Source organism: Buteo buteo, chromosome 5 (genome assembly GCF_964188355.1).
Source record: "Buteo buteo chromosome 5, bButBut1.hap1.1, whole genome shotgun sequence".
Classification (NCBI taxonomy): Eukaryota; Metazoa; Chordata; class Aves; order Accipitriformes; family Accipitridae; genus Buteo; species Buteo buteo.
In genome coordinates this window covers 19,221,639-19,249,468 of record NC_134175.1, presented here as the reverse complement: position 1 = coordinate 19,249,468, position 27,830 = coordinate 19,221,639, and the positions used below count along the sequence as shown (strand labels likewise).

General features: G+C 41.6%; 2 protein-coding genes across 8 annotated transcripts in view; one reads left to right on the top strand and one right to left on the bottom strand.

Moving 5' to 3' along the window:
• Window positions 1-1,053: 1,053 nt before the first annotated feature.
• On the top strand, window positions 1,054-17,081 carry NEMP2 (nuclear envelope integral membrane protein 2). Its single transcript, XM_075027998.1, has 9 exons — window positions 1,054-1,516; window positions 4,110-4,225; window positions 5,823-6,051; window positions 6,228-6,300; window positions 7,314-7,407; window positions 8,113-8,227; window positions 8,877-9,102; window positions 11,318-11,494; window positions 13,690-17,081. Exons 1-9 carry the CDS (start codon window positions 1,393-1,395, stop codon window positions 13,913-13,915), a joined length of 1,380 nt encoding a protein of 459 aa, XP_074884099.1. The 5' UTR covers window positions 1,054-1,392; the 3' UTR covers window positions 13,916-17,081.
• An 873-nt stretch (window positions 17,082-17,954) lies between these two features.
• The window catches only part of MFSD6 (major facilitator superfamily domain containing 6), a 48,706-nt gene continuing 38,830 nt past the window's right edge, over window positions 17,955-27,830 (bottom strand). For 6 of the 7 annotated variants that reach the window (XM_075027991.1, XM_075027992.1, XM_075027994.1 and 3 more), the window contains 4 exons: window positions 24,720-24,881; window positions 24,030-24,128; window positions 22,621-22,901; window positions 17,955-20,177 (listed from right to left, as the gene is read on the bottom strand). In XM_075027991.1, the coding sequence (XP_074884092.1) occupies window positions 19,995-20,177; window positions 22,621-22,901; window positions 24,030-24,128; window positions 24,720-24,881 (725 nt within the window). In that variant the 3' untranslated portion in view covers window positions 17,955-19,994. The remainder of the gene's footprint in view (window positions 20,178-22,620; window positions 22,902-24,029; window positions 24,129-24,719; window positions 24,882-27,830) is intronic. The other variant, XM_075027997.1, reaches the window with a different exon arrangement.

Sequence of the window (27,830 nt, the reverse complement as noted above, 5' to 3'; positions counted from 1 at the left end):
GATACGAATCAATTGCTGCTTCCTTTGCAGACTGAAGTTTGTCAGATGTTGCACACGCTATCAAATCCCAACTATTTTTGCCCTTATTCTCCACTTCCTCAGTACTTGCAAGGAATGATCTGCAGTTACACGCGAGCCCAGCCAGTGCCGAGCGGGTGTAGGAGGCGAGGCGAGCCGCAGCCCCGCACCACCCACTCCCCGCAGATGTAAGCGCAGAGACAAGGTGCGAGGCAGTGGGCAGCCCCCTTCAGGTGTTAAAAAAGCCCACCCTGGCACCCCAGGGAATTGGATCCAGCCCTAAACAATCAAAACTAACTCCAAAAACAACCTTCATGGAGAGAAACGGTATAGTTTTAAGAACAAGGAAGGGAACACGTTGTAGCAAAGCAAGTAGGTTGGAAAGGCCAAATGTAGGGCTTGGTATAAAAATAGACGTTGGTGATGCCAGAATGCCTTGGCAAAATTGTGTTTATTGATTTTCATAGAATAGGAAAAAAGCTCCAGCCCTTTCCACCCCTGACTGCTGACTGTGACTCACAAGCGATCTAAAATGACTGCAATGAGCAAGCAGGGACTGAGCTGAGTTGGACCTAGCTCGTGTCTTCACAGCGCTGACGGGGGAACAGCATGTCCTGCTCCAGGCTCTTCTTGTGGCTGCCTAGGAAATACAGAAAAGCAGTGGACGTTCACCTCCATCAAAACATCCAATAACATTTCACTCAGGGAATTCCTCTGGGTGGGCAGAGGGTCCGATTAATGCGTGTCGCTCAATGGCTGACTCAACCACTGGCCTTTCCCTCAGGCTGGGTGGGGAAGGGGGACTCTGGCACAGGGTGTGTAAGGAGGCAAATATTAACTCTCTTCTGTTCGGTTGGGGCGGCGGCCTTGGTTGAGGTTTGGAAGTGTCGCGAGCTGTTCACGCGAGCCTTTGTTTTGGGACCAATCTACACCTTGACCGATACGGGCAGTCAACGTTTTCGGTCAGCCAGGCAGCGATGGGACCGCAATGCAAGGCAACGCTTCCGCTGAGCTCATACATTCATGCGATCTTCCTTTTTCTTTCCAAGCGCCCACTCCTAACTCCACGGAAGCCCTAAAACCCGAGTGAGAGAAAGGAAGGGTAGGACGCGACGCACCACGAGAGGTGCCTGAGGCGCCGGCCCGCCGCTGTCCAGGCCGGGCCCCCCGCCTGCTCCCCGCGCGAGTAGTCGGGATGAAGCGGGGCGAAGCCCCTGCCCAGGGCCGGCCACCCCGAGCCGCCCCGGCCCGGCCCGCCGCCAGCCGAGCGCGGCCCTCCGGCGGGGGAGCGCAGGGCCGCACCGCCCCTTCCCCGCGCCGGGGCCCGCCCTCGCCGCCACCGTGAGGGGCGAGCCCGGAGCCGGCGGCCGCCACATGAGTCCGGCGCGGCCGCTCCGCCGCTGGCAGCGCCCCCGGGGCCGGCCGGGGCCGGGGCCGGGGCTGCTCCTCCTGGCGCTGGCCGGGGCGGCCGGGGGCAGCGGGCAGGCGCCGTCAGCAGGTACTGGCCTTCCCCTCCTGCCCCCAGGGGCCTGCGCGGGGCCGCGAGAGCTCCGCCGGCGGCGGCGGGGCAGAGCAGGCCGCGGGCGGGGTGGCGGTGGTCCTGGGGGGGGGTGGGGGGTGCCCTTGCCCTGGCCCGGGTGGTCACAGGCTGGGGGGGAGAGGAGTGCCTCACCCCCCCCGTCCCGTCCCGTCCCCTTGAGAAGAGGGAGCGGGGGGACACGGTCTCCTCCCCCCGGTTTCTCTGGGTCTCCGTTCGCCGCCGCTACGGCGCGACCTGCTGCCTCCGGCTTCTGCCCAAAATGGCGCTGCCCGACGGAAAGGCGGGGGCCGCCGCCTCCCTCCCCGCCCTGCTGGGGCCGAGAGCTAAAGTGGTTTCCGGGACCGGAGGCGTCCCCGAGGCGCTCCGCTGATTTCTGCCGCTCGTCCCACCTGGGTTCGGTTTCCACAAGAATGTTGTGCGTGTGGCGCCTGGTGGGACAGGCAGACGCGGGCGCCGCGGACCGGCCTGGGAGAAGCTGCGTGGACAGCGCGGCACGGAGCGCTCAGGCAGCAAGCGCCCCGCTCCTGCGTGTCGGTGGCAGAGGGGGGAAGGCTGGGTCCCGCCGGTACGGGAATCTCGGCTGTAGTCTGCGTTACTCCCGCTGGCTTTCCCCTTAACTTGATTCAGAGAGAGCTGGCTGCAGAACAGAACGAGGGCAGCGAAAACCCGAACGGTGGTTCCCAGCTGTAGCAGTAATTCGTAACTCAAGGAGCTGCTTCCCCCCTCGCCTTGACATGCCCAAGTCTCGGGCATCTTCCAGACTCTGCAGCAGATATCGATTCTCTCCACTGCTCGTAATCTCAGAAGTTGAGAGTTGCCCTCTGTATGTGTCCTCACGGTAGCTAAAATCCTCATCCATCTCACGGTTACCTGTTCGGGGGTATCTTTCCTTTTGGAAGGTGATTGTTTCGCTCTGTGGAGCTGATGTCATGTTTGAAGCAAATTATTTTTCTCAAGAAAATGCCTTAAAATTAAGGCAGGTAAGAAAATACTTGCTAGCGTTGTATATGGAGGACATTACTTCTAATGTGGATGGACAGTTTATCCGTAGTGGCAGAAAATCCTAATATGCCCTGCAGGGAAGGTGTGGGCACTCTGCTGCGTTTTGGTCCTGCTAGGGTATTGCTGCTTCCTATCACTGGATCATCTTGGTTTTAGCCCTGGGTAGTGCCCAGCCTCGCGCGCTTGCCGTGTCAGTCGGCAGCACTTCAGAGACGAATGAATCCTTTTGCAGCTTCATCTGATGACTTTTATGGAAGTGCCTGTCAAGAGGTACAGCCAGCCCTTGTCTGAAGGCTTGTGCTCCCTCCCACTGGATTTGCCATGGATGAAAATTAATCAGATGGTTAATTTTTCACAATAAAAAATGCCCAAATTTTAAGTTTAAACCAATTTACTTTAGCAGGATAACCTGTGGACACTTTAATTCTGGAATGACTTAATAAACTTATGTAAGAACATCCACACAGGTATTTTTCATTGGCTTAATTAAATTGGTTAAAAAAATAATTTAGCCTAAGTTCAGCTTCCTTACAGAGACAGGGCAGGTTTTTACCTGCAAACAGTATCTCCTTGTCCAGATTGAGACTGTTTTGCACATACTCATTTTGCTGTTCTGAGTGTATGACGGTGTTTTAGCAGTTATTACTGAGCTTGGCTTAGACCTTCATTTTCTATTCAGTGAGCCAGATGATTCCCTCTGTTCAGATCTGTAATTATTTCCTTTATTCTTCTCTTTAATTATGTTCCTGGAACACTGTGGTAATGCACTGTAGGGTATATTTTACACATGTATATAGATCGGAATGTATGTTATTCTTCAAAGTTTGCTCCATAAATCTTTCAGGTGCATTTCTGCTCAAAAGTGCAATCTAATTCTGAAGATCGTAGGGGCTCATTAACATTTCAGGAGAGTTAGACCAATTAGCATCCCTAATTAAATGACTTATGGCAAGCTATCAGTGCAGTTGCCTTATTACATGTCATGGCTGGACCACGTCAGGAAAATTTGTTTTGAAAAGAAGAGTTGTGTTATTTAACATTAGAAACATTTCCGAGGGAGAGGAGTATGATTTCTGCGATCAGCAGCCGTGTCATGTGCGAAATGACTGTTTTAATATGTAAGCCTGTTTACCTGCTCAGACTCCCACAGTTGCATTCACCATTGGTATAAGCATCGACTCCGGTGGAGTTACACCCACTCGTGCAAGCAGTGAATTTGGCCCAGGGGCCCTATTCCAGTGCCATCAAAACACTGATACCGAAGCCAAGCTTTTATGGATTACATTTTTAAAAAATAACACCCTAGATTAATCCCCCCCCCTCCCCCAAGGTGTTGCAGTTTACTCTGGAGCCTAAATGACTTGATTAGAAGTCTGATTTGAATTTTCAGCTAAATGGTATTGAACGTGTTACCCTGCAACATAGTTTTCACGTTTGATTATCTGCAAATTGCTTGTGATTCCCTCGGCATATACAACAATGAAATGGAGGAAAATTATACATTTGTATTTGATACATGCTAAAAATTAACTTTTCTGCCCCTCCCCAGGTAGAAACTGTAGCTTTTTGCAGGAAATGGATGTAATCCAGAAACAGGATGAAAACTGTTACTGCTATGTGCAAAACAGAACCATTCACTTACAATACGTTTGGTCGACTCTTCAGGTAAGAGGCCGTTTGGGGGATCATTCAGATACGCAATACATTTCTCGTGAACTTTTGCCAGCGAAGCGTATGATCAGTTATCAAGACCAAAGCAGGTTCTCTGTGTAATTGGTAGTTTGAATGGTGTATATGTAGGACCGTGATAAAAATGCAGCATTGTGATCCTCCACTTCGGATGCAGTGAGGTTTGTCTCTATTCAAAGGATGTCAACCAGGCTTATAGTGTGATGCCACACAAACATTAACTTAGTGTCGTGCTTTATTTTGTTGCACACCTTTTCTGCTGCACACTGTTAAACTCTGCAACAAATGTTTTTGCTTATCACCAAACGCCTTTATAAAACTTTTAAATTTGAGGATAAAATGCAGTTCTGCAACTCACTTGCTGTAGCATACCAGGCCACAGTATAGGAACCAAAGGCATATTAGATCGTGACTAATGTAAAAACAGCAGTAGTAGCAGTGTGTTTTTGTTTTTCTGAGTAACAGAGGGTCATCTTACAAGAAAATACCTTTAGAGATTAGCTCTACACAATGTAAAAGTCTGTCAACAGTGGAAGCAATAACAGCTAAGGGAATAAGCTGACTATCTGCGTGGTTCCTTTTTGTCCCGGGAAGTACATCTCTGGACAAGGGAAGGAAACAGTTTCACTTCATCTCTGTTGGAGGAATTTGCTCTCAGATAAAGGAGGTGGAACATCCCTTTGTCTGTTCCCAGGACTGTCTTCCTCAGGAACATGCTGCAGGTGTTTTTACGAACGGTAGCAGACTTCAGGTGGTGAAACCCTCCAGCAGTCACACAAGCTTTTCCTGGAGTAAATGTTCAAAAGCAGGAAGCTCAGATTTTTCCCACAACAAATTGCTTGCTGACATGTAGTCTCTTCTCCCATTAGAAGCCTGTTTTATTACCTGTTGCATCACTTTTTTTTGTAGATGGGTCTTTGTTGTCTAATAGGCCCTGATCAAGAGCTCACAATGAATCACAATCTTCAGGAAGATCGTCCCATCTCAGAAGATTGACAAGATTTTTTTACCAGTTTGGCTGGGGAGGGTGCTAGGAGCTAGCAAGAAACCCCAAAATACCCAGCAGGAATGTGCTTATATTTAAATTTCTCGTTATGCTATCTTTCATTTTCCTTATCCCTCTTCTGTCCTTAACATGAAGATTGCATTATTAACTACAAGAAAAGCAAGTCCAGTTTCTTACGGTTCAGGAGGGGAATGGGGAAGCATATGAACATCCAGAAAAGAAACTGTAGTCAAGTCAAATATTACTGGTTTTGTTAGAAATTTGTGTGTGGCTAAGTGTCATGGTAAAACCAACCCCACTGAGCTTTTGGATGGATTGAGGCCCCTCTGTAGAACTTCGCTGACATTGAGTTCTCTGAATCACCTTGTAAGGCCTAAACAATTAATCTTTGCATAATATGAATAACCAATATTAAACAACTAAGAATTGCACTAGCATTTTATTCTTGAGCTCTCTATACTGATGTTCATTATCACATATATGGCTTATATGCTGTATAGTGCAGAAAAACAAAAACCCCCAGTGATTCTGAGCTACTTCTTTGTGTATTCTGTTATTTGTTTTTAGGTAAAAGTTAACAGCAGAGAAATGTTCAGGTTTGAGCCTATTTCGGAAAAAAGCAACTGCCGTAATTCAGAAACTGTTTTTGAGTTTGCTGCATGTGCTGTTCAAATCTTCTGGAAACCAGAGACATCTATGGAAACTTTCATGAGCATAAAACAATATGGAGAGGATATTTGTTTCAAAATACAGCCCTTCAAAACCGAACCATACACTGTGAGTGTGAAACGAGAAAGTAAGTAAAAAAGCTTTTGGTTTAGATTACAGATAGATTGGTATTGCCAGTGCTACTGAATGTACCATCTCTTCTGTAAGAAGCTTGGGACTTTTCTGTTGATATTTTATATAATCAGCATTTCAGATTGAATTAGTCTAAAGTCCATTTCTATTTTTTTTTCCCCCTTTTTTTAGTGCTAGATGGAAAGCTCTTGTTTTTGTTTGTAGCTGGAATTTTTCTGTTCCATTTTGCAAACAGCCTAAGCAGGTGAGTACTAGGTGCTGGTTTTTGACCTTATTTCCCAAAGCCTGTGTGTCTTTGGTCTGTTTTCTAAGCTAAAGAGGTGGTTCTTTGGGAAAGTGAAATAAGAAAACTGAACATATATTTAAAACTCCATACCAATTGTGACGTATCTTGGAGTGCTGCACTCTTATTAATCATGTAGGTGTGTTAGGGTTCTTGTATCCAAGCTTCCTGCACTGGGCAACAGCAAGACAATCCTCAGCGAGGAAGTGTGTGGATTCAGGAGAATTCTTTCTCCCTTTTGTAGACCAGTGAGGTTAGCTGAATGCTAAATACTGCTGCATGTATTATAAATGATGCCTTCCTGCAGCAAGAAATGCTTAGGATGAGGTCATCTGGGCCCTCCTCTGCCTCCTCCTTTGTGCCAACCTTTCCCTATTGTTCTTTTGATGCACATTTTGCATAGCATGTAAGGGAGGGTACTTGCTGTTACAGCAAAACATGTGTCTCATGACTTCAAAGCAAAATGAGTCACAAACTAATTGTCAGGAGGCACCTCTAAAACAAGCAGAGCAGCAATAGGTTTTATAGAGTTAACTCTGAAATCAAAGTCAGACTTCATAAATGCATAAGCTTAGAAAAAAAAGCTTTTGGGTTTGTGGAGGTTTTTTTACATTTTAGATTAACCCCCCCCCCCAACTTTTCTTGCAGTACAGAAGCATGTCAGTACATAGAAGAAAATGAAATTACTAGAAACTAGAAGGTCAATGAAATCGGAAATAGTGTGAGCTTTAAAAAAAAACACAAAAAACCAACACAATCTCCTAGCCTGTAACAACTCCAGTGACCTGAAGTATCTGTTCGGAATTTTTCCTTACACAGATTTAGTATCTAAACTGGGCCTGTTAACCATGTAACTACAACTCTAACTTACAGTTGTGTTAAGTTCTTATTGAAGATCACTGCTGTTTTTACAGATGTTGGCAACTTAACCAATTACAAATTATACTTATCACCATCTTCTCGTTCTCTTACAGGAGTACCAAGTTCTTCTACCTTTCTGGAATAATACTGGGTGTTCTTGCTCTGCTAGTCTTTGTCCTGTTGACACTTAAAAGGTTTATTCCAAGGGTAAATCTACATTTATAAAACAAAATAATAATAATCATCAACATAATATAGAAGTGAAGAGTACGGAGCCAGTTTCTTTCTGATCTTGCTCTGGTTTTGTGGCCGGGTAACTCCATTGAAATGACTGCAGGATTTCTTGTGTCAAGTAAACAGAATTAGGGTAGAATCAAGTTCTAGTTAGCTTGCTCCTGAGTTTAAAGTAACAAGACATTGTTGATTTACAAGAAGAGTTTATTCTGAAATGTAAATTCTTTTATTGGACTGGAGCTAAGCTTACTTTTGAATCTATGAATCAGTCTAAATCCAAATGTAGTTTTAGTGGCAACTGGGACAGATTCTGTTCCATTTGCCAGAGACAATTCATTGCAAGGCAGATGTGAATTTTTCCTTTACTTTTACGAAGTCCGTGCATTCCCACAATATTGCTGAGATATGTTAATTGGAAATACGTTGCAATAGGCTTATATCATGACATGGGGACATGATAGACAAATACAGAGATGCAGCTGCTCAACTTAAAGTTGATATTGTTTAGTCGTAGCATGCAGAGCACTGTACAGTGGAAGTCTAACACAGATCATAAGCTGTGTAGCTCTACTGAATATCACATCTGGTTTTGGCTGTGAGTTCCCTTGCACGCAATGGTCCTGATTCTGACTTGAAATTTTTTTTATTTTTTAAAGTTTTTTAAAATTTTATTTCCAGCACAGTACTTTCTGGATCTTAATGAGTGGCTGCTGGATGTCCTCTCTATATTTTATTTACTGTTTCAAAGAGAATATGCAGTGGTTGTGGTCTGAACACAGAAACTACTTGTTAGGTAAGAAAATTATCAAAAAACGTGCTCAGATTTTGGTTTAATTTAGTGGTTAGATGAATACCTGCCCATAAAAAACAAAATCAAGTGACTCATTTATGGAGCACTTTTTTCTCCTAAACTGTAGACGTTGGAATATTCCAAAGGTTCCTAATTCATTCAAATGAGTGTCTACTCACTTTATGTCATTAGATAAGGAGTTTGATAGAGTGGGCCAGTAGCAGCTTTAAGAGTAGATTTTGCCTGTATTACTTGTTCATTGATTTGCCACTACATATGTTCTGTGTAACAGCAAAAGGGCCGCTATGCTGGTTTGTATTTTGCTGCATTTAGGAACTGGATGCATAAATTGCTAACTGGATGTGGCTGCAGGGGCTGACAAATCTATTGATCTGGCACCTGCCTCGACATTCACGCACAGGGAGAATTCACGTGCAGCTTGTAGCATTAGCTAAAGGCTGTTCACAGATCACCTCGTGAACTCTTGGCACACTTTTGAAATAGCAAGCACATACAACATAGTGCAAGTATCTATAAGACAAGAAACAGCAGGCTATACTTCACAGCAGTTGCAAGCTTTGTGAACAAAACTAATGAAGTTCATATGGGTAGTTTGCATCTTTTTCTCCGTGTCTTCCTTTTGTTTCTACAGGGTATTTTCTGGCTGTTGGAATTACCAGCTTTGCCATTTGCTATCAGCATGGACCGCTTACCAGTGAACTGAGCATAACCTTGTTCACGTGGACGCTACAATTAACAGCCTTTGTCTTGATTTATTGTGGTGTGACCATACCTCAAGTTGCGTATGCGCTAATTGCAGTCAGCCTCTGTTCAAAAGGCCTGTGTTACCCCCTTGGTGCTGCTTGTCACATAGGCAGGTTTGTATCTATTTGTGAACGTGCAAGTCCCTGTATCACCAGGAAATACTGGAGGCTGATAATGAAAAAACCCTTACACTTGAATAGTGAGAAAAGCTTTAAAGCCCTGAGACACAGGAATTCAATTATTTTCCATTTGGCAGCTTTAAGCATGAGTTTTGTTCTATGGAGAATGGAGAAATGTGACTGTGCTCTTAAGTACAAATGTAACACCTTCTAGTCTGCAGCATATGGTAACCAAAACATTTCTGTTTGGTTGGTTGATTAGACTGCAGAAATACTGCCTCAGTTTCGTGTGTAGTGAGAGAATCTGCAGGTAACTCATACTGAATCTTACGGGATAAAAGTGTACTATCACGGAGGAAGATGATGTTAAAAAGTCCCTGTAGATTAGATAGTGTAGAGTTCAGAGACTAAAAACCCATGTCCACAAAAGTAATGGTTTCCATTCATTTTAGTTTTCCAAGGTTGTTATCCTAGATGTACATGTCTACGTTTAATTTGTGGAAACACTCTGTTATCACTGTGGAGCCATTCCCCTGTATTCCCAGAGCCCCATTTATATTGTGGCATTTGGAATGGGAACTGCTTGCAATATGTAGACCTTAAGTTTGCTAAGCATTTTCATTAGCAATATGGGAACAACATGTTTGCTCATCCCTGAATTTGAAGCATGTTTTATCACACATACAACACAATGATTCTAAAAAGTTCTGCCAATTTACATCTGTTTTTTACCTTCAGTGATGGCATCCAGATTGAGAGACTTTAGGGCAGACTGGTCTGTAGCTGTGGACTTCTGCTGAACAGCAGAGAACCAGGAAGAGGCAAAGGCTAGAACTGGCATAACCAAAAGAATAAAAAACAAATAATTTCTTTTTTTAGTCTTTTACACCTTGTTTAGTTTTGAAGAACATATTGCTTTGCTCTTGTGCTCTTTTTAGATGTTGAAGGGTGGACTGGGTTGAAACTTTTTTATTTTAGGTAGAATTCATCATTTGTCGAAGAGTGATTTTTTGCCTGCAGCTGAAAAGCACGAACTGTTTCAAAAGCAACATACAGAATCAATACTTAACCTGATGTAAGCAGGTTCAGCTCACTCTGAAATCAGTAAGATTTGGCTATAAGCTCACTGAAGTCAGAACATACCTGTTTTACCCTGAAACGCTGTAGTTTTCCATGTGGACCTCTTTTTTGTTTTCATGATCTGATGCATGCTTCTATAAAGCCAAAAAGCACTGAAATAGAGCTCTACAAATTTATCTTAGGACAATAAGGGGGGTGGGGGCGGGGTGGGGAATCAGTTTCAAAACACTAAGCCATAGCACCAAACTGTGGCACCGTGATGCCAGATACACAGTTCAGAACAGCAGATACGTCAAAATAACTAAGAATCTTGTGTTATTTGTTAAGATCAGTACTGATCCCACTGAGGCAGCAAGACCTTGACCATTTGACCTGAACCAGGGCTACTGTTTGTTCTTGCTTTACAGGGGAAATAAGGCAGAAAGTGAATGCTGCTGGTTGGAGCAGGTGTTTTTATACAGAGCTGGAAGTTTTATGGGCATCCAGCCCTTGCTTATCTTAACTCATCACAACATTTAAATTGAAAGCAGTCGACAGAAGGGAACAGAACATGGCACACTTTCTAATTGATATCTAATTATATTATACATTGCTACGCAGCAGCTAAAAAAACATCAGATTGTAAACATTTTGGCCTCACACTACTCAGTTTTGTAATTTAAAGCAAGATTTAAGAGAAGCGATCTAGTAAACAACATGAACAACTCATAACAGACTTAGAGCACTGCTTATCTTTGAAGTTACATATGCAGACTGGGTTTTGATTCAGCCCATGTCTCTGCAGACACATTTTGCATATTGGACCTAAAAATGGCTGAGCAAGCAGCCATCTATTTAATTCTATGAGATTTTAGCCCATGCATACACAATAAGGACCTGATCCAAAGCTCATTTGAAGCTCATTAGATAACATTCTGTGGAATTCTACAACTTTGATTAAGACCTAGGGTAAATAGGCTAGCAAACATTAGCCACCTTGTCCTAAAATTTTAATGCAAGAACATAGCTTGTCCTCTTAAAAGGATAAAAGTGATTAATGCATGTTAATAACAGGTAGTAGAGAAAAAGGATGACAATAATTATGTGCCAGAAGACTTTAGGAATACTAATTGTTTTAATTTCACTCTAGAAAAATGAAGAACCACTTTAAATCAAAAAAGTTAGTGTTTAAATGCCTTACTGAAGAGGAGTATCGAGAACAAGGTGAAACAGAAACTATCAGAGCTCTGGAGGAGCTACGCTCATTGTGCAGGAACCCTGACTTCCCATCATGGTTAGCTATATCTAAACTCCAGTCACCACACAGGTAAGAAAATTTGGCTTCTCTAAAACAGGAAACACATTGTACAGACACTGTTACACAGCAGACTCAGATGCTACTTCAGGCATTGTTCAGGTGTGTTTATCTTGCATGCAGTCAGATGTGCGGGTAGCTTTATCTACTTGAGTAATCCCACTAAAGATCACAGCAATACCTCTCAAGGATTTTACTTGCTGGTAGTATTAAACCCCCTGTTTGTTCCTCTCCGACCATAAATTACTCTGAGAGTTTGCAGATGTTCACAGCTAATTCATGGTAATGGCAGCTTTCCCTAAAACGTACACACTTCCTACAGTGCCTCTGTAAGTTCCTACACAGTGACCCAAGTGGCTGTCTAACCAGTGAAATACCCCTTTCTTCAGTTTCGAGAGCAGTACACTTTTGCATTGCGTAGTATTGGGGCAGGCTGAAGATACATGCTCAAATGTTACTTGTATTAAGTTCTCTAACTGCAAGCCTGCACAGCCAAGAAGTCCTATTACTTGTAGTATCAACCAATACCTAAGACTAAGAATACAGAGGAAGAAAAATCAGTGCCTGCACCTACGAAGTATAACAGGTAGAAGAGCTGCTCCAGAGATAGCTTAAGAGACAAATGTAAGACAAATACACATTAGGAAGGGAAGGGGCAGATAAATGCAGCCAGAAAATATTGCAGAACATAAAATTAATCATAATAGCAGTGTATTTCTGTCAAAACTGAACCTTTGAGATATTGAGCAGAGTTTCACATATTACCCAGCCACAAAGACTTGGCCCTTGCCACAGAACCAAGTGTCACAATTTCAAAGAAGCCCCAGTCAGCTTGGAATTTAATCAATAGAAAGTTAAAACTAGTTTCAGAACCTTCATCTTCTTGGATGGTCACACAGACAGCCTCTGTGCCAGGTTTTATAAATTTACTGTGAAACTGTCTTATTTTCTAAGATACTTGCATTCTATAGCACGATTGAAAGATACAAAAAAGTGAAAACTCGCTGCGGTATTGCAAAGAAAAATACTGCCAAATGCACAAAACAGTTGAGACACACGTATTTTCTAGCCATCACTTAGTTAATATAGCTCTTACGAACTGTTCACTATAAAAATACAAAAATAAAAAGGAGAACCAACAGAAGTCTGATTTAAAGTTGAGTACCCTTTCAAGCTTCCATTAAGCATCAGAAGATAGTTCAACACAAGGCAAACCTGTAAAACACAGCCAGTCCAACTCTGTTCCCCATTTAGACTAACGGCGCTTCCAAGAAGAGCGAGGTGACAACATTCATCTCACAGAAATGTTAAGTCTAAAATGTAAATTATTGATCAGTTTACCAGATATATCAGAACTCCAGAATGTAGCTGCATTTCCTTTTTCTTAAGTTTCTCTGATGCTGTCGACACTTACCCAGGTGTCAGAACTGCCGTCTGTTTCCACATGCTTGCCAGAAACCTCCAGCTCCGTTCTATCTCTTCAATGTACTTGTCCACTGAAAGTAAGATTTGTGACAAATTGAAATGTAGGGTCAGTGCTAAGTTCATGCTTTGTTCTGCCAGACCTCCAGTTTGGCATTTACTTGGAGCAGTTGCAGAATTCCCAGTCTGCAGCTCCACGTTCACCAAAAGCAGGAATTCTTTGGCAAGACTTTAGCTCAGCCTGCCCAGAGTGTGCATGCAGCACCAGAAGCAAGGTGATGGCACAGCAACGTAGGAATGTGAAGTTCTCACCTTCTTTTCCTTTCATTAGCAATGTCAACTTACCTGAATTCTTACAGCCTTTGTCTCAAATATGCTACAGCTTTAATTTATTTTTAGAAGCTAAAGTATCGTCTATCCAACTGTACAAACGCTTACTCTGGGTTACCCCAGGAGTACTGACAAGATGAGAAAACGAAGTTAGATCTTCTTGCTTAGTCACAAGACCTTGCAGATGGCCTCCAGAAGAGCAGAAGTTACTTATACAGAAAAAAATAAAGACTGAAAAGATGAGGCAGGAAAACAAATCTTCAGGGTTTCTGCCATCCATTGCGATTTACGCTCTGTTGTTCAGGTCTCCCTAGCTCATGTTGCAACTTCCCCTCATCTGCACTGCCTGTGGTCGTGTCCTTACAACATCCCTGCTTAACTGGCAGTATCCCCTGCATTTACAGTGGTTTTTTTCATTTCTCAGCTGATGAATTCTCTCTTTAAAAATCTGGCAGGTTTGCAGGTTTTATTCTGGGATCTCCCCACGTCTCACCTGCAGAAACAAAGGCGCATGATGAGGAATATGGCATTGGGAGCTTCTTCCTGGAAGAGCAGCTCTTTGAGACAAGGGCAGAATCTGAGCAAGATGATCCAGCCAATTCCATTCATGAAGGAGATGAGGAGGATGAAGATGAAATGCATAAACAAATATCATTTCCATATGCTACTGAGTTGCTCTGAGTTTTGGGAAATAACCAAAAAAAGGAGAGGGAAAACACATTCGTCCTAGGAAGGATACAGACTGAGAACTCACGCTTGGTGATTTCTTGTGGTTGCTGGTGGACAAACAAGGATGTCTGAAAAAACTGTTTCCTATATCACTGATGTTGCCTCATTAGAGCAACAGAAGGAAACCACAGGGGCTGTTCAAGTGAAGAGAATTCTCATGCTATTGGTACTTTTAACTGGGGAAGTAACTGGGGAAGTAAATGTTGCTTATTTCCAAAGCAAGTACTGGCAGCAGCCTGTCCCACCAGGATGCCTTGTTTTTCCAAGGATACTACCTCTAGAGAGCAGAGTATCTGTTCTGGCCCTTTTCATTGTCAAGTCCTCTATGCTGAGCATTAGAGGGAGCAGAAGCCATTATTAGTACTCTACTAAGTACCCATGTGTCAACAATTTTAATAATGCTTTTAATGTGCTGATAAACTATTTTTATTGTTTGTGGGACTTTCCAGTGCTAAAGATCAGTAGAGAGTTAACACAGTTGAACAAAGTTTGTTTGCTCTTCTGGCTAGGCTTGCTGTCTGTTAGCTTCATTTTGCCCCTCCACATTTGTTTTAAGCTCCTCTTACTCTTCAGAACCCTGCCTGACTTTTCACCCTCTGCTTGTATTGTTCTGTTCTTGGCCTCCGCCCTAGTTACACTGCACTTTGTTCTTTCCATGTCTTTGTTTCTTCACATACTCTTCTTCCCTCTTCTACAGGTCCCTCTGCTGAACCTTTCTTCAGTCTTCTGCTTCTCCATCTCCAACAACTGCAGAGGAGAGGATTTCGGTCCCCAAATGTATTTTTACTATTGTTTTCAATTTCACTGTCGCCTTACCTCAGACGGGTGCTGCTGTCCATTCCAGGCCTCTCAATGGCCCAGGAAAGCGAACAAAGGCTGAGGCTGTTTCAGCTGCTTGGAGGAACTGCTGTCAGCAGAGCTAGAGTGGTGCTGTAACCATGTAACTGGGAATACAGATAACCCACATATAGCTCCACTGTCCTCAGAGCACTCAGTAGTTTGCTCATTCAATAACAAGCGGAAAGTAATTCCTGGCAAAACAAGGAGGGAGGGACACCTGGCTCCTACCTCCCCATCTTTGACCCTCTTTGGGACTTATCACAGGAGGTGTGTGGGGAGGAAAAGAAAAGAACAGAGAGAGAAATTTAGACAGTCAGATGTCTTTCAGCTTACGTATTACACGATCCTCGGCTAGGCAGTAGATCGCGTCCCCTCAGTTTATCCACCTGCAGAGGTCATTTCCTTCTTTTTTTCTTTAGACTATCCCTATATTCTTCTGTCCTCACCTTGCAGTTTTCCTTTACTGTCTTCCGAACTGCAGAAAACAAAAGACTATTAATTCTGGAACTGTCTGACTTTACAAACCCACCAGGAATTGCCAGTGGTGGGAAGCAGTTAGGTCTCCAGATGGGCATGTCAGACCAGGATATATTTGCTTTAAAAGGGATTATCTTTTCTTTGTAACATGCCTAGTGATGCAGCATGACTTCAGCAGTGCATGCTTTATTGTGGTTTCTCATCGTTCATCGCTGGACAAGGGAGAAAATCTGTTCCCTCTAATAGTGCTAAGAACTGCTGCCATACCACATTCCAAGAGCTCCTCTGTATACAGCATCACTCAGAGTTAGTGCTTGAAAGCCTTACTTACATGGTCCTTCCTACTTTATATTGCTTCAACATTGCTTCATTTTAAAATAAACACTTCCATTTTACAGTAAAGAGACACTTAACACCCTTTTGTGCTGTAAATTTATAAATACATATGCAGAATCGACAGCATGTTTAGCAGAGAGAAGCCCTGTCAAGCAGGTGATCCAAAATACACTCACTGTTAAGTCCACAACATTCAAAAATAGAGCAAGAGAGTTCTGTTCAGGAAGGCCACTAGCAGTAAGACTCGCCTCTGAGACAGGCTGCTGCTACCAAATTCACAGTTAAATTGCCACCCACACTCTGGAAGTCAGACTTGGCTTGGGGGGTTCTGTCAGTAGCAAGAAGCTGGAAGCATTAGCTCTTGTGAAAGCAGAGGAAAGCTTCATTATCTTTGATGGTTTGGGAGAAGGACGGAAACTACACCCCAAACAATGATCTTAGTAGACTAAAGATTTATTTTACCTTTGCCTGTGTCACCAGCGTGAAAACGAAGTACTTAAAATCATTACAGATTAGCCAAAAAAAGATACGTAAAAGAGATGTCTTAATGTTAAATGTTTTTTGCATGTTTTAAAGTACACAGTTTTTTTCAGTGTACTTTGTAGTTAGCCAAGAACTACCATCCACGTGATTTGAGGCTAAGGGGGAGAATCAAATTTGTCCTAGCTTAAACCCAGTTTTTGTGGGTTTCCTTTCTTTACTGAGGTAGTGATGATCATCGTTCCATAAGTACATAATATGTATTTATATACAATAGCCCAGATAATACATTAAGATAATATTTTACGTAAGCAATATGTCAAATGGAAAAGCCCCCCCAAAATAGGCAATTTCATTTTTCAGACAGTCCCTTTTTCTAAATTATTTAGAACAGTATCAGGTATGCCAACTCCAACAAGGGAAAAATAAATCAACCCACGTTTTATGTAGCTCTGAAGTCCATCATTTACCAGGGATGGGTAAATACTATCCAAAGGAGAGCAGGAAACTACTAAGTACATCCAAGACAGAAGTGCAGCAATGTATGAGAAAGGCGACAACTACTTTAGTGGATGGCCAATGCTGACCTTAAAAATCCTCCCAAGCCTGTTCCAACATTGGAAGCATTTCATAAACAAAACCTACTGAAACCAACTGCTGTCATTTGAGCCCTTTGCCAACAGTGAGTTTACTTGCACAGTGCTCCTGTGATATATGGAGATTACATAGGTTTACTAAAACACAATTGTTAAGTACTGTACAGTGTTCAGCCAGAAAAATCTGGCAAAAGAATCTAGATGTTAATCCATTGCCTTAACTGTTATAAAAGCCTTTCTTCCTTAACGAAGGATGAGTTACATTTACTTTGTTTCATGGTCTTCAAAAAAGTTTGAATTTCATATTTATTTTGTATTCATGGTACAGCATACTTGATATACTGTCTTGTACTTTCAAGATTTTTTAAAATAAAAGTATTTTTCAACCATGTGGTTCTCCTCCCTTATGCATTTACTCTCTTCAGAACAGCAGGACATATGACAAGGAGGCACCAAGCAAATTGGATGTGTTTATATCCCGAGGTTTCCTCCCTTGTTGCAGGCTGAAAAAACAGTAACTGCATTAGCTGTGGTTGCTCCAAAATGGAGAGTCCCCTCTACCTTGAATGCATCTCCCTGAAGGAACTTGCCATTCCCATTCTCCACTCATGACAGATGCAAACCACCACAAAACCAAATTCATAAGGTGACAAGTGAGGTCTGGCAGTTACACACATGTAAACAACAAAACAAAACTGATCTCTCCCTGTCATTGCTTTTGTATGCATACAAGTTAAGCAATTGAAATAGTAAAAATCTAACTGTCCTACACCTAAAATAAAAATAAATTCCAGACCAATGTGCTGCTGTATAGGGCAGGTGCAATAGTGCAAATATATTTTGTTAATCAGAAATAGAAATCGGAAGTATTTCCATACAAGCTGACATGACCTGCACTTAGCAGCCTCTATCTCAAAACTGCTAGGGGACAAACGTAATATCCAATTTTGACTTTCACTCATGATGTCCTGCACACTTCCATATCAACCTGTTTATGAAGCACAATGGTGTGCATCCCTTACATTCCCCTCACCCCACAGAAGGGAATTTGTGCCTACAGTCAGATTTGATCAGGAAACAGATTTTAACACTGTGCAAGAGTAGTTCCTAGGCTGTAGGTTCACTATCCTCCAGACACTGTCCTCCAGCGAGCCTTGCAAAAGGTCATTATCATTGAATTATTTTCAATTCAGGTGACTGTGTTCACTGCTGGCAGGGTAATACAAGCAAATGTAATAAAAGTTCAGATTGATACTATTAAATACATTATGGATATTTTGTATTTCTTACCACAGTTTTTACAGTTTCACAAATATCAAAACCCAGGTGTACATGTCCGTTTTGCAACATAGAATGACTATACAATTCCAAAAAGAGCAGGCATTTCAAATACACAATTCTGAAGTGTAAACACAGTGTACAAGCTCTTCACCTCACAATCCAGGTGCTATGCAGTAGCAGCTGAGGTAACACCATACAGCATGAACTCAACAAGTGGTCGGTTTGTCTCAAGATGATTTTTAGCATCCTTCTGTCCTGTTACCAGTTCAGTCTTTAGTTCTCCCCCAGGTTATACAAACATACAATAAATACATTTCTGATTTTAAAGGACACTTAGACAAGTCATGAGGATTTACGTGAGTACAGTACATTTAAGTTCAAGTGCAAAAAAAGTAACTAGTGGCTAGTCATCGATGTTTCTTTCTGTTGTCTATGGTGTTGGTCCCAGGCACCACCAGAACACGGGTTGTTCTGAAAGCACAGCTAAAGCACAGCTATGGGACACCCCTTCAATCAAGCTGATCGGATGTCAAAGTGGGTAAAACTGTGCACCCCCTTTCCTGCTTAGCTGCTGCCATCTTCCTCCCCCCTAACCCTGTCCTCCTGTTAGTCTTGCCTCTGGATCACTGTACGGTCCCACAGCACGCACCTTCCCCATGGAAGGCCTGACACATCACATACATCTGATTTCAAGGAGGGCTGAGCAGCGCTCACTCAGTCCCGTAGAAGCTGAGTGCTCAGAATCTCCCAGGAACAAGCTGTTAATATAAGCAAATGGGCTAAAACACTATCCTGACTAAACCCCCCAGACTCCTCCCTGAGCCCAAGGATTTCCCTCCAGCAGCAGTTTTCACTAGACACCAGCAAGTGAGCTGGCTGCAGTTAATATTGAAAAGCATAACAAAACATAATCCAAAGTCTTCCAGTGTCTTGACATTGGGCAAAGTAATTTCCTAAACATACTGCAAATTAGTTAGTTTGCTTCCTCCTGAGAATCTCTCACTCCACTTATTTTCTGCATCAACAGCTTTGCCCCTATAATCCTAATCATTAAGATTTTTAGGTGATTCCTCCCTACCCCCCACCTTCCCTAGGCACTTAAAGCTTACTGTTTTCTTAATAAATAACCACAGTAACTACACTGCATTAAATAAACCATTGTATAGATGATGAAATAATAAACCAAAAAGACAGTGTGTCCATTGAAACCCTTGATCAGTCCCAGGTTGTGCAATCTTGATCAAAGATTCTTGTCTCAATACAACATCAAACCTAAAATTACCCAAACGCACACAACCTATGCCCAAGTGAAGGGCTGCAAGTGCAGAGGTTAACTTCTTCAGAAGCCTTCCTCCAGCTTTTTTGTTTCACTAAAATGCCAGTTCAAAATCTTTGCTTTGCAGAACTAAACCTTTATCTCAAACAAGATAACATTAGCTTCAAAGACATATTCTTTGAATATGTGTGAGTTTTACTTAATCCATCACCATAATATGAAGACACGCTTCCTAAAGCTACACTGTTTCTGAGAAATCTTTACAGAGACAGTTTCATGCTGTTTCTATATTTATTTGATCTGATATATTCTAATAGACTATGCAGGGAAACCCCGTTTCGCTCCTAAAAAGCCTTTCCATTTTGTCCTGGGAACAAATTCAAAGAAGAAAATTACCCAATCAAGTCAGACAGTCTGTTCCTCAACAAGTGAGGAGTGAACTCCCTCTTTCTACAGATTGCAAAGAAATCTCATAGCATTTGACTCAGCTTTAGCAAAGCAGCCAAAAATTCTTCCTATCGTTAGATCTGGCCACGTCACTTCCCTTAAGAATTCCAAACTTTTGGCTTTCCTGCTCATGTTGCTCTGTGTAGTCATATGAATATTCTTTATATAGTTAAAAGCTTGCACTGCATCACATTATGATTGTTAAGATGAAGTAAGTCCTACTTTTGAGCTCCTACTCCAGCGTTTCCCAGGTGAGAAGCAGAATTCCATGCACTGGATTTGATAAGATGAGCGCATCTCAGGGCCCTGCAGCAGCAGGATGAGCATCATGATCCGACACAATGCGGTCACCATCTACTTGGGAATCTGATGTTGCTGTAGGTGTTGGTGCTGAACAATTTCTGGACTGCCCAGAATCTGTCGGATTTTGGGGCTGTCTTGCTGAGCTGGCTGATGAAGCACTGCAATTCTCATTGATTTTCTAAAGAGAGGGGAAAGGATTGCATACAAAAAGTAAGTATAAACACTTACGACACTGTCCCCAGTGGTATACCCCCAGATGCATTCAGGCACTTCTGGAAATTCACAAAGCGCTTACTTTGAATGCCCGCAACACAACAATTCAAACTTAAAGAAGCAAAGCAAAAGTAGTACATTTAAATCCAGATGACACTAATAGCAAGCAGACAGTAGCTTACCTTCCATCTCTTTTCCTAACTGCACTTTCCCAAGAAGCATGCAAAAAACAAACTTGTTGTGTTTCAAGGGAAAAAAAAAAACAATTAACTGGACTTCAAAGTGTTCAGACAAGATCATTATTTTGACCAAACAATTCTGTAAAATTTTTTTATGCTTCTTAAATATAGCTTTCTGCAATAGTTCCGTCCCTCCCCAAGATACTGTTCAGACTTTATGAATGGCAGAACTTTTGCCATAGTGATGTACGACTCCATCCAGTCTACTCAAACAGGCCTTACTAAGGAACAAAAGAGCACATTTAAACACCGGTTACATTCCCCAGGGTTGAAACAGAAAGCCTTCACACTAATACATTTCACATTAGAAGATGACACGCTATCTATGATTATTTGTTTTGCACTGAAGAATAGAGAATACAGCAAGTATGTCCCTTTGCTTGAAGAAGTATAAGCAAGCAGTAGAAAATCAAGCCAAAATCTTAATAAGAAGGAATGATTTTTGTGACTAATTCCATTTTCTGTGCACTGACCCTCCTTCCAAATGATCTATTTCCATTTTAAGGAGGCTATTTAACAAATTTAATAAGAGAGCTGGGCAGCTTTTTTCTAGTTTCAGTATTTTAATATCACCAGCCTAAAATAAACGACTGGGCACAAAACCTGAAATGTTTTGGAGAAGGTTTGTCCTTTTGGTGTGCCGAAGTAAGCATAAGAGATTTTGGAGAACACAGATGATGAAGAAAATAATACAATGGGATGCATTGATTTTTTGCGTATCAACAAGAACTACTTTTATATCAGCACTGTATTTTTACAGGAAGAAAAGAATAATGAAGAGATCATGTGCCATAGAGATGCCAACAGGCATGAAAGCCTTTCTGGCCTCTTCAAAATTTTCAGTGAAGCAGCTGCGTGGTGTCCAGCCGTGTTGGACAAGTCTCTCTCAAACACCACACAACTGCAAAACATTATTTTCTTGCCATGTTCATTGCGCAAATTCTGTGCAACTGCTTTTCTCCGATTTCTCTTTTTAAAAGGGGACAGCTTACAGTAACCAAGACCCTGAGGACGTTTACCAATGGGAAACAGAGCGGTTTGTCTGGACAAATTACTCTGATGTCAGAGACCCAGTGATATCTTCAGTGTCACTATAAAAACCACATTCTTTGACTCAGGGAAGTTCAAAAACAAACAAGCAAAAAACCCAACCAACCTAAAGCAGACATGCCTGTAAATATATTTTCAAGAATAAAGACAAATAAGAAAGGCAGGAGATGGCTGACTAGGTGAAATTCCTACACACTCTGCTCTGCTGATTCACACTCATATTCCAAATTACCCATTTCTGAAGACAACAGCTGTGGAAAAAGCCCTTCTGTGTTTACGCCTACCAGGTGCGTAAGAAGCTATGTCATGCGCTCCTTCCAGACAGGTAAACACAGTGGTTTTAACATTAACCATGCTGTTCTAAAACTTGCATTGACCACCTTTCCCCACTTTGCTTAAGCAGTATGCTTCAGCTCCATTCTGAAACGCACGTCCGAAGCATTAAAAAGGTAGTTCAAGATCCAAGCCCATCCAATCATTAATAAACCTAAAGGTATTAAAAGGTATTTTAGGAGAAGACTGGACAGAAGGGAAATGGTGTAAAGTAAGCACCAGCAATCAGACATTTTACATCACAGAATGGCTCTTAGCTGGTGTAACTCTAGGAAAAAAAGATATTAACTTTATTTGAACAGAGGGCTCTGTATCCCATCAGTAGTTGTCTGGAACACCTACTTCTGCAACCACGTAGATGTTTGACACCCAAGGAAGCAAAACTAAATAAAAATCATTTTACACTGTTAAGCAGCTGTGCATCTTCAATTATCACCTTGTAAATTTTGCAAAATGCATAACCCACACATTCCAACTAACATGAAAACAAATGTAAACTTAAAGGGAACACAAGAATATCCAAGCCTGTAAAACAGAGTCTCTTTCTATGTCTCTCCCTCTCCTCCCATCTTCAGGAAGATAATACTTGCAAAAATAGTTATTCCTGCTCTATTACACATAGAAAACAACTCTATTCAATGCAGTATTTCAACTACTGTGTCACAACTCCAAATTCATTACAGGCTGACAGAGAATACCAGCCAGATACCAACAGATTTACACAGCTATAAAGGTTTTCTAGCATCTAATAAATACTTAAGAACGTCCTGCACATTAGAAGATTACCTGCAAAGGCTGATTCTCAGGAGTTGGATTGGTTTTGGACAGTTTAACCATCTCTTTTATCTGGTAGACAGCATAAGCTAAGGTGACCCAAGGAGAAGAGCTGATGCCCCAGGCAGGCTTGTTCACATCCTCTTGCTCTTCTTGGTGTTTAGTTTTCTTTAGAGGGAGCCTGGGCTCAGTCCGAGGCATGGTATCTTCCGACTGCTGTTGTACAAGGTCAATAGTTGCTATGGGAACAGGACTGGAAGGCACTGGGATCCTTTCCGCCAGCATTGTCTTTTCTGAATTTTAAAACAAAATAATCATTGGCAAAGCCAACGAGCTTAAAAAAAGTGTAAAGCAGACAAGGAACACAAAGCGTTTCTTGCTTTCATAATATGGTTATCACTGTTCTTGTTGAAAGCAACCTAATTACTGCCATGCTTAAAATTAAGATACAAGCTCTTAAGGTGGGTAGTGTGTATTAAATGAAAACCAAAGACTGAAACAAACTAAACAGAATAAGGCCATTAAGAACAAACTATTCTTTTGTAGGTTCACATGTAATTAACTGAAAGTTGATGGGAAACTAAAGCACCAAATATCCTTTTCACCTTTCCATTTTTTGCCATTATCTTTTGAACAGAGGTGAAGCAAATTCTAATAAAACAAATATTTGAACAGTTCAGTACAGGCGACTTGATAACTAGTCAAGGACAATTCATTTAATATCCCAGCTAAAGAAAACTAACTTTCATTTCATACTCAGAGCTCATATTGGCAAGTAACATTTGGGTAAAAAGCAGCTCAAAAATTCATGACTTTTCAGAAGTTGCCACAATTTTATTGTCTTTGTAAGAATTAGATTTATGCTAAATCGTTACCTTTGCAGTAAGCATTTAACTTCTGGTTAGCCTTTACAGTAATAAAGGTGGAGATGAAAAAGTTCAAGTTCCACCTGAGGGGAGATTTCTCAGGTACCAGAACAGAACTGAGGCAGCTATAAAAGTCTGTGTCCTCTGAAGCCCTCTCTACAATTTCTGGCAGAGGTAGCTTGGACCAGTAGAATATGAGAGCATGCAGTGGTCAAGGTGACCTTAAAGAACTGATGCAACTGAAGTGACTCACTATAGCTGTTAAGACTAACAGGAGGGATTCCCAGAACTGAGAGGACATACAGGTAGTAAAATATGTTATGCTTTCCTCCTGCCAGCATCCAAGAATGCAATGCTGCCCTTCTTACAACAGGAACACATCACCTCAATTTCTATCATTGCTCAGGAAAAATTTCTCACTTGAAAACAAAGAGTTCTGTAAAAATCTGACTAAAGTCACCAAACATACAAAATAAAAGCTTCAGGGAGCAGCTTCTGAGATACCTTTTTTCACTAGCTCTAATTCTGTAGTGTCACAGTGACATGAATATTTACCTTCTTCTTCATCAGGAACCAACAGCCACTGGATCAGTGCAAATAGAAGAAGAATCACTAAACAAGCCATCCCTATTCCTCTGAATGTGGCCGCAGGACCTGTAATGAGATTTTATTTTTTTTTTAAAGTGAGAATCTACTTACTTAATAAAGTAATACAAGATAAGTCAGCATTATGCACTCCTTGAGTATCTATTGTCCCATGTAGACTCTTACTAGCTTCTTTCATTATATCTTCCTCCCCCATCACTTCTTCAACAGGCTTTGCAAAGGATTTTTAACCAAGTAATTAGATGCTCATTTGTTCATCAAGAGGCTGCATAGCATCAACCTATTCTCTCACAAAGGATTCATTCATCTTAGTTAAGGATCAGGTTGGAGATTTGCTCACACAGTACTAAAAATATCTAGGCATAACATATTTATTCAATCTGTAACACTGACAGGACAAAGCCATAAGCAACCTTGTCTGAATTCAGTGCTAACCTTGCTCTGATCATGGGCCTGGACTGTAGATCTCCTGAGGTCCCTCCCAGCCTGAGCAGTTCTATGAGTCCATGTTTTATACAAAGTGCATTATGCTTTAAAACATAACAATATCTTAAGTATAAATAAGTTTAAAGCTGGTAGTTCAGTAAAACCAGAACTTCAATAAATAAAACAAAAATCTTCAATACAATTTTTGCTTACCGAAGTAATTGACCAAAACCCCGCCAACCATAGCCCCACATCCTCTGCCCAGACCCAAGTGGAGACCTTGCAGGATTCCCTGGGCTGACGTTCTCAGCTCCGGAGGCACTGCCGCACTAAGGTACGAAATACAAGCTGCCCATATAGCCGCATGCGTGACACCTAGAGAGATGAAACATTGCGAAGAGTACAGGGTCCAGAGCGTACTAATACAACATCAGAGTGACCGCACTCATCAGTTGGAGCATGCATTGGGAGAAAAACAACAAAACCCTTTCACTGACAAATGTCTGTGAAGTACAAATCAGCTTTTGGTAATGTGATACTGGCAACCAAGCCACAGGGAGACATGATGACTCCTTCTTCTGCAGAGTCTGTCAATAGCTCTTTCTCCCTCTAAGATGACCTCACTTCTCTTCTTGAGACACAGTCCCTAGGAAGACTAAATAAAGTGCCTTAACAGTCTCTCTGCCAGATTCCTTGTCCCTTTGAGAGTGACCTGGGGCCTCTGAAATACGGTCTTGATTTCGTAAGCTGTAGGCAATTAAAGCATTGATGCCTCTCAGCCGTTTCCTTACTGCCACAATGAAGGCAGTGCAAAGGTCATAAAATCCAAACAATACCAGAGAAAGCCATGTCATTTCAGAGGGAAGAATTAATCCCCTCCTGCCCTTCTCACTCCCCCCAAGAACCAACAGCCTCCAACCAAACTCTTTCTGGACGCAACACCAACACGCTCTGCATTTAGAACTTAATGGTCTGGAGGGGAAAAGCACACAAGCTCCTCAGGGTAGGCCAAAGATGCCGATTTTCAAGCCTGCCTCTCTGTTTAGAGGCAGAGTCAGCACACCCTTCCTCCCACTACGACTGCATCATGTGTAGGCACTTCTGTGCGCTGCTTCTGCCTCGCATTTCACCCACTCCGGGGACCAAGCACAGCCGAGGTTCTCACTGCTGTAAACAATGGCCACGTATCCCAGACAGGCCCAGCTCTCCAGCAGAGATTTTGAAAGTCTCTTTCTGGCACGTGCCTTGTAGATTCAGGGTTATGAACACTTTTTCCTACTGCAGAAGAAGGACAGCTAAGGGGAGAGACAGTGAATAACCATCAGCAGGCAGAAACAGGCTGCAGGTGGAGCCCTCTCCTTTGAGCTTGGTGGGTTTTTTGTGGAGTAGGGAAGAACAGGACAGGAAAAGGCAGGGTTGGGGAGAAGTTGGAAAAACAAAAGTTTTGTAGCTCGTCACACATTAAATAAGCCTGAACTATTTTGCCACCCTCAGACTGAGTGGGAATATTTTTTTCTTATTTGAGTGGTATTAAAAATAGTCATCACAGCTTACCAATGCCTAAGCTCTACTGCCTTGGTTTTAAAAAAAAATATTGGCACAACTGATGATTCAGTCAACATGTTACTGTCCTCTACACTTGACTTATTAATGAACAGTTGGACACTTAGTAATTACTTAGGCATTTAGGCTGAAGACTCATAAGAGCAAGAAAACACATGACTTTGTAACATGCTCACAGAATAACTTGGATTTCGCTTAGTTGTAAAATGATAAGTAGCGCTGTATGGAATTGATACAGTTCTGGCATAGCCATGTTAGATGTCCATAAGGCTATACAGTTTAATTTCATTCCAAATCTAAATAAAAATTTCTCAAGCTTTGGGTTTGTAAAGGCCACCTTTATACATTGCAGAGCTGGTTTTGGTAATAGTATATCACCTTGTTGAAAAATAAAAAGCTTACATTAGGATGAGTACATTTTACCTTACCATCTACAGTTTAAAGTTTTAAAACTCTCAGATTTTCCATGCAAAAAGCTCTGAGTTTTAAAACTCACTGAATATCTACTTCTTTTTAATGCAAACCCATGTATGCATTGAAAGTAGCAATCAAGAACTGTCCCAATAACAAAGCAACGCTAATCTAATATAGATAATGTGTTTTTGTTTTATAAAGGATATCAATTAATGTAAAACATTTGGTTTTATCAGCTGTTAAAGAGTAAGTCAAGTTTTAAAGCCAGGCAAATCAAAAACACATCAGAAATTATTTGAACCATGAAGCACAATACCACTGTATTTGTTTGAAAACAAAAGGCCATAACTTAACCAACAGGTTCTTGGATGTTTTCACCTTTACTAGGCAATCCAGATAGAACACAATGTTCTGAGTTCCTCTGAAAACAAATCCATACCTTTAAACCAGCTTATTTCACCTGCCTTTAAAGGTATGGGCTTTTTTTTTTTTTTTTGTGTGTGTGTACATTACTAATGTGATCTTTATTATAATTATTTATAGAACAGTGACTATTTAGAACAGTTTTTACAACAACTTATGTAAGAAGTCTAGTCTGGATTACTGCTAACCACAATTCTTTTAAAAAGAAGTTGTTCACAATATATATGTTGTGACATTATTTGCTAAAACCAGTAACCACCATTTCACCATCTGGACTGTAATTCCAACAAGTGTAACAACCCTAGAGTTATGCTTAGAATAATAATGTTTAGCAAACTTCGGATAATTTACATAGAAACCAAAAATTGAAGATTCGGGGAGCCAGATTAATTTCAAGAGAGGTACATCCTAATTATTGCCAGTTAAAGACCCACGCTTTTTGCTCTCTAGACATAACTGTATTGCTGGAGCATCAGTAGGAGTCACTTCTTAGAATAGTACTTGTTTTGTACTTTGTTGGATAACTGCCAAGTGAAAATAGATTATTTTCAGGTTATCAATATAGTTTTGTAATTCAGAAAATACCTGTCATGCAAATTGGTGAGCTAGCATAGCTGTTACCAGAGAATTTGGACCATCGCTTTGGAACAGCAAGTTGCAGCTAACTAGCGTATCAAAACTTAATCTGTTAAGTGCGAAATGAACAAGACTGCTTGCATGTTCACAGACTGATGACATATATACATGTTACACACATTTGCCTATGAGGATGTCTTGAAATTTTCAGTTATTAAAGATTCAGCCCAAGCTCTTATTTTCATACATTGCATGGGCAAGTCCATACAGCATGTGGATTCAAAACTCTAAGTTAAGAAGTGAGTTTAAATCTCCTCATTTACTCCTTTGAGAATGCAATGCACTTAA

Excerpts from the sequence above, each read along its gene's own strand:
- NEMP2 (XM_075027998.1), top strand. The coding sequence starts at position 1,393 with ATGAGTCCGGCGCGGCCGCTCCGCCGCTGGCAGCGCCCCCGGGGCCGG. Across the intron at positions 8,228-8,876 it reads ACACAGAAACTACTTGTTAG|GGTATTTTCTGGCTGTTGGA; the intron begins GTAAGAAAATTA and ends TTGTTTCTACAG. Across the intron at positions 11,495-13,689 it reads AAACTCCAGTCACCACACAG|GTTTGCAGGTTTTATTCTGG; the intron begins GTAAGAAAATTT and ends AAAATCTGGCAG.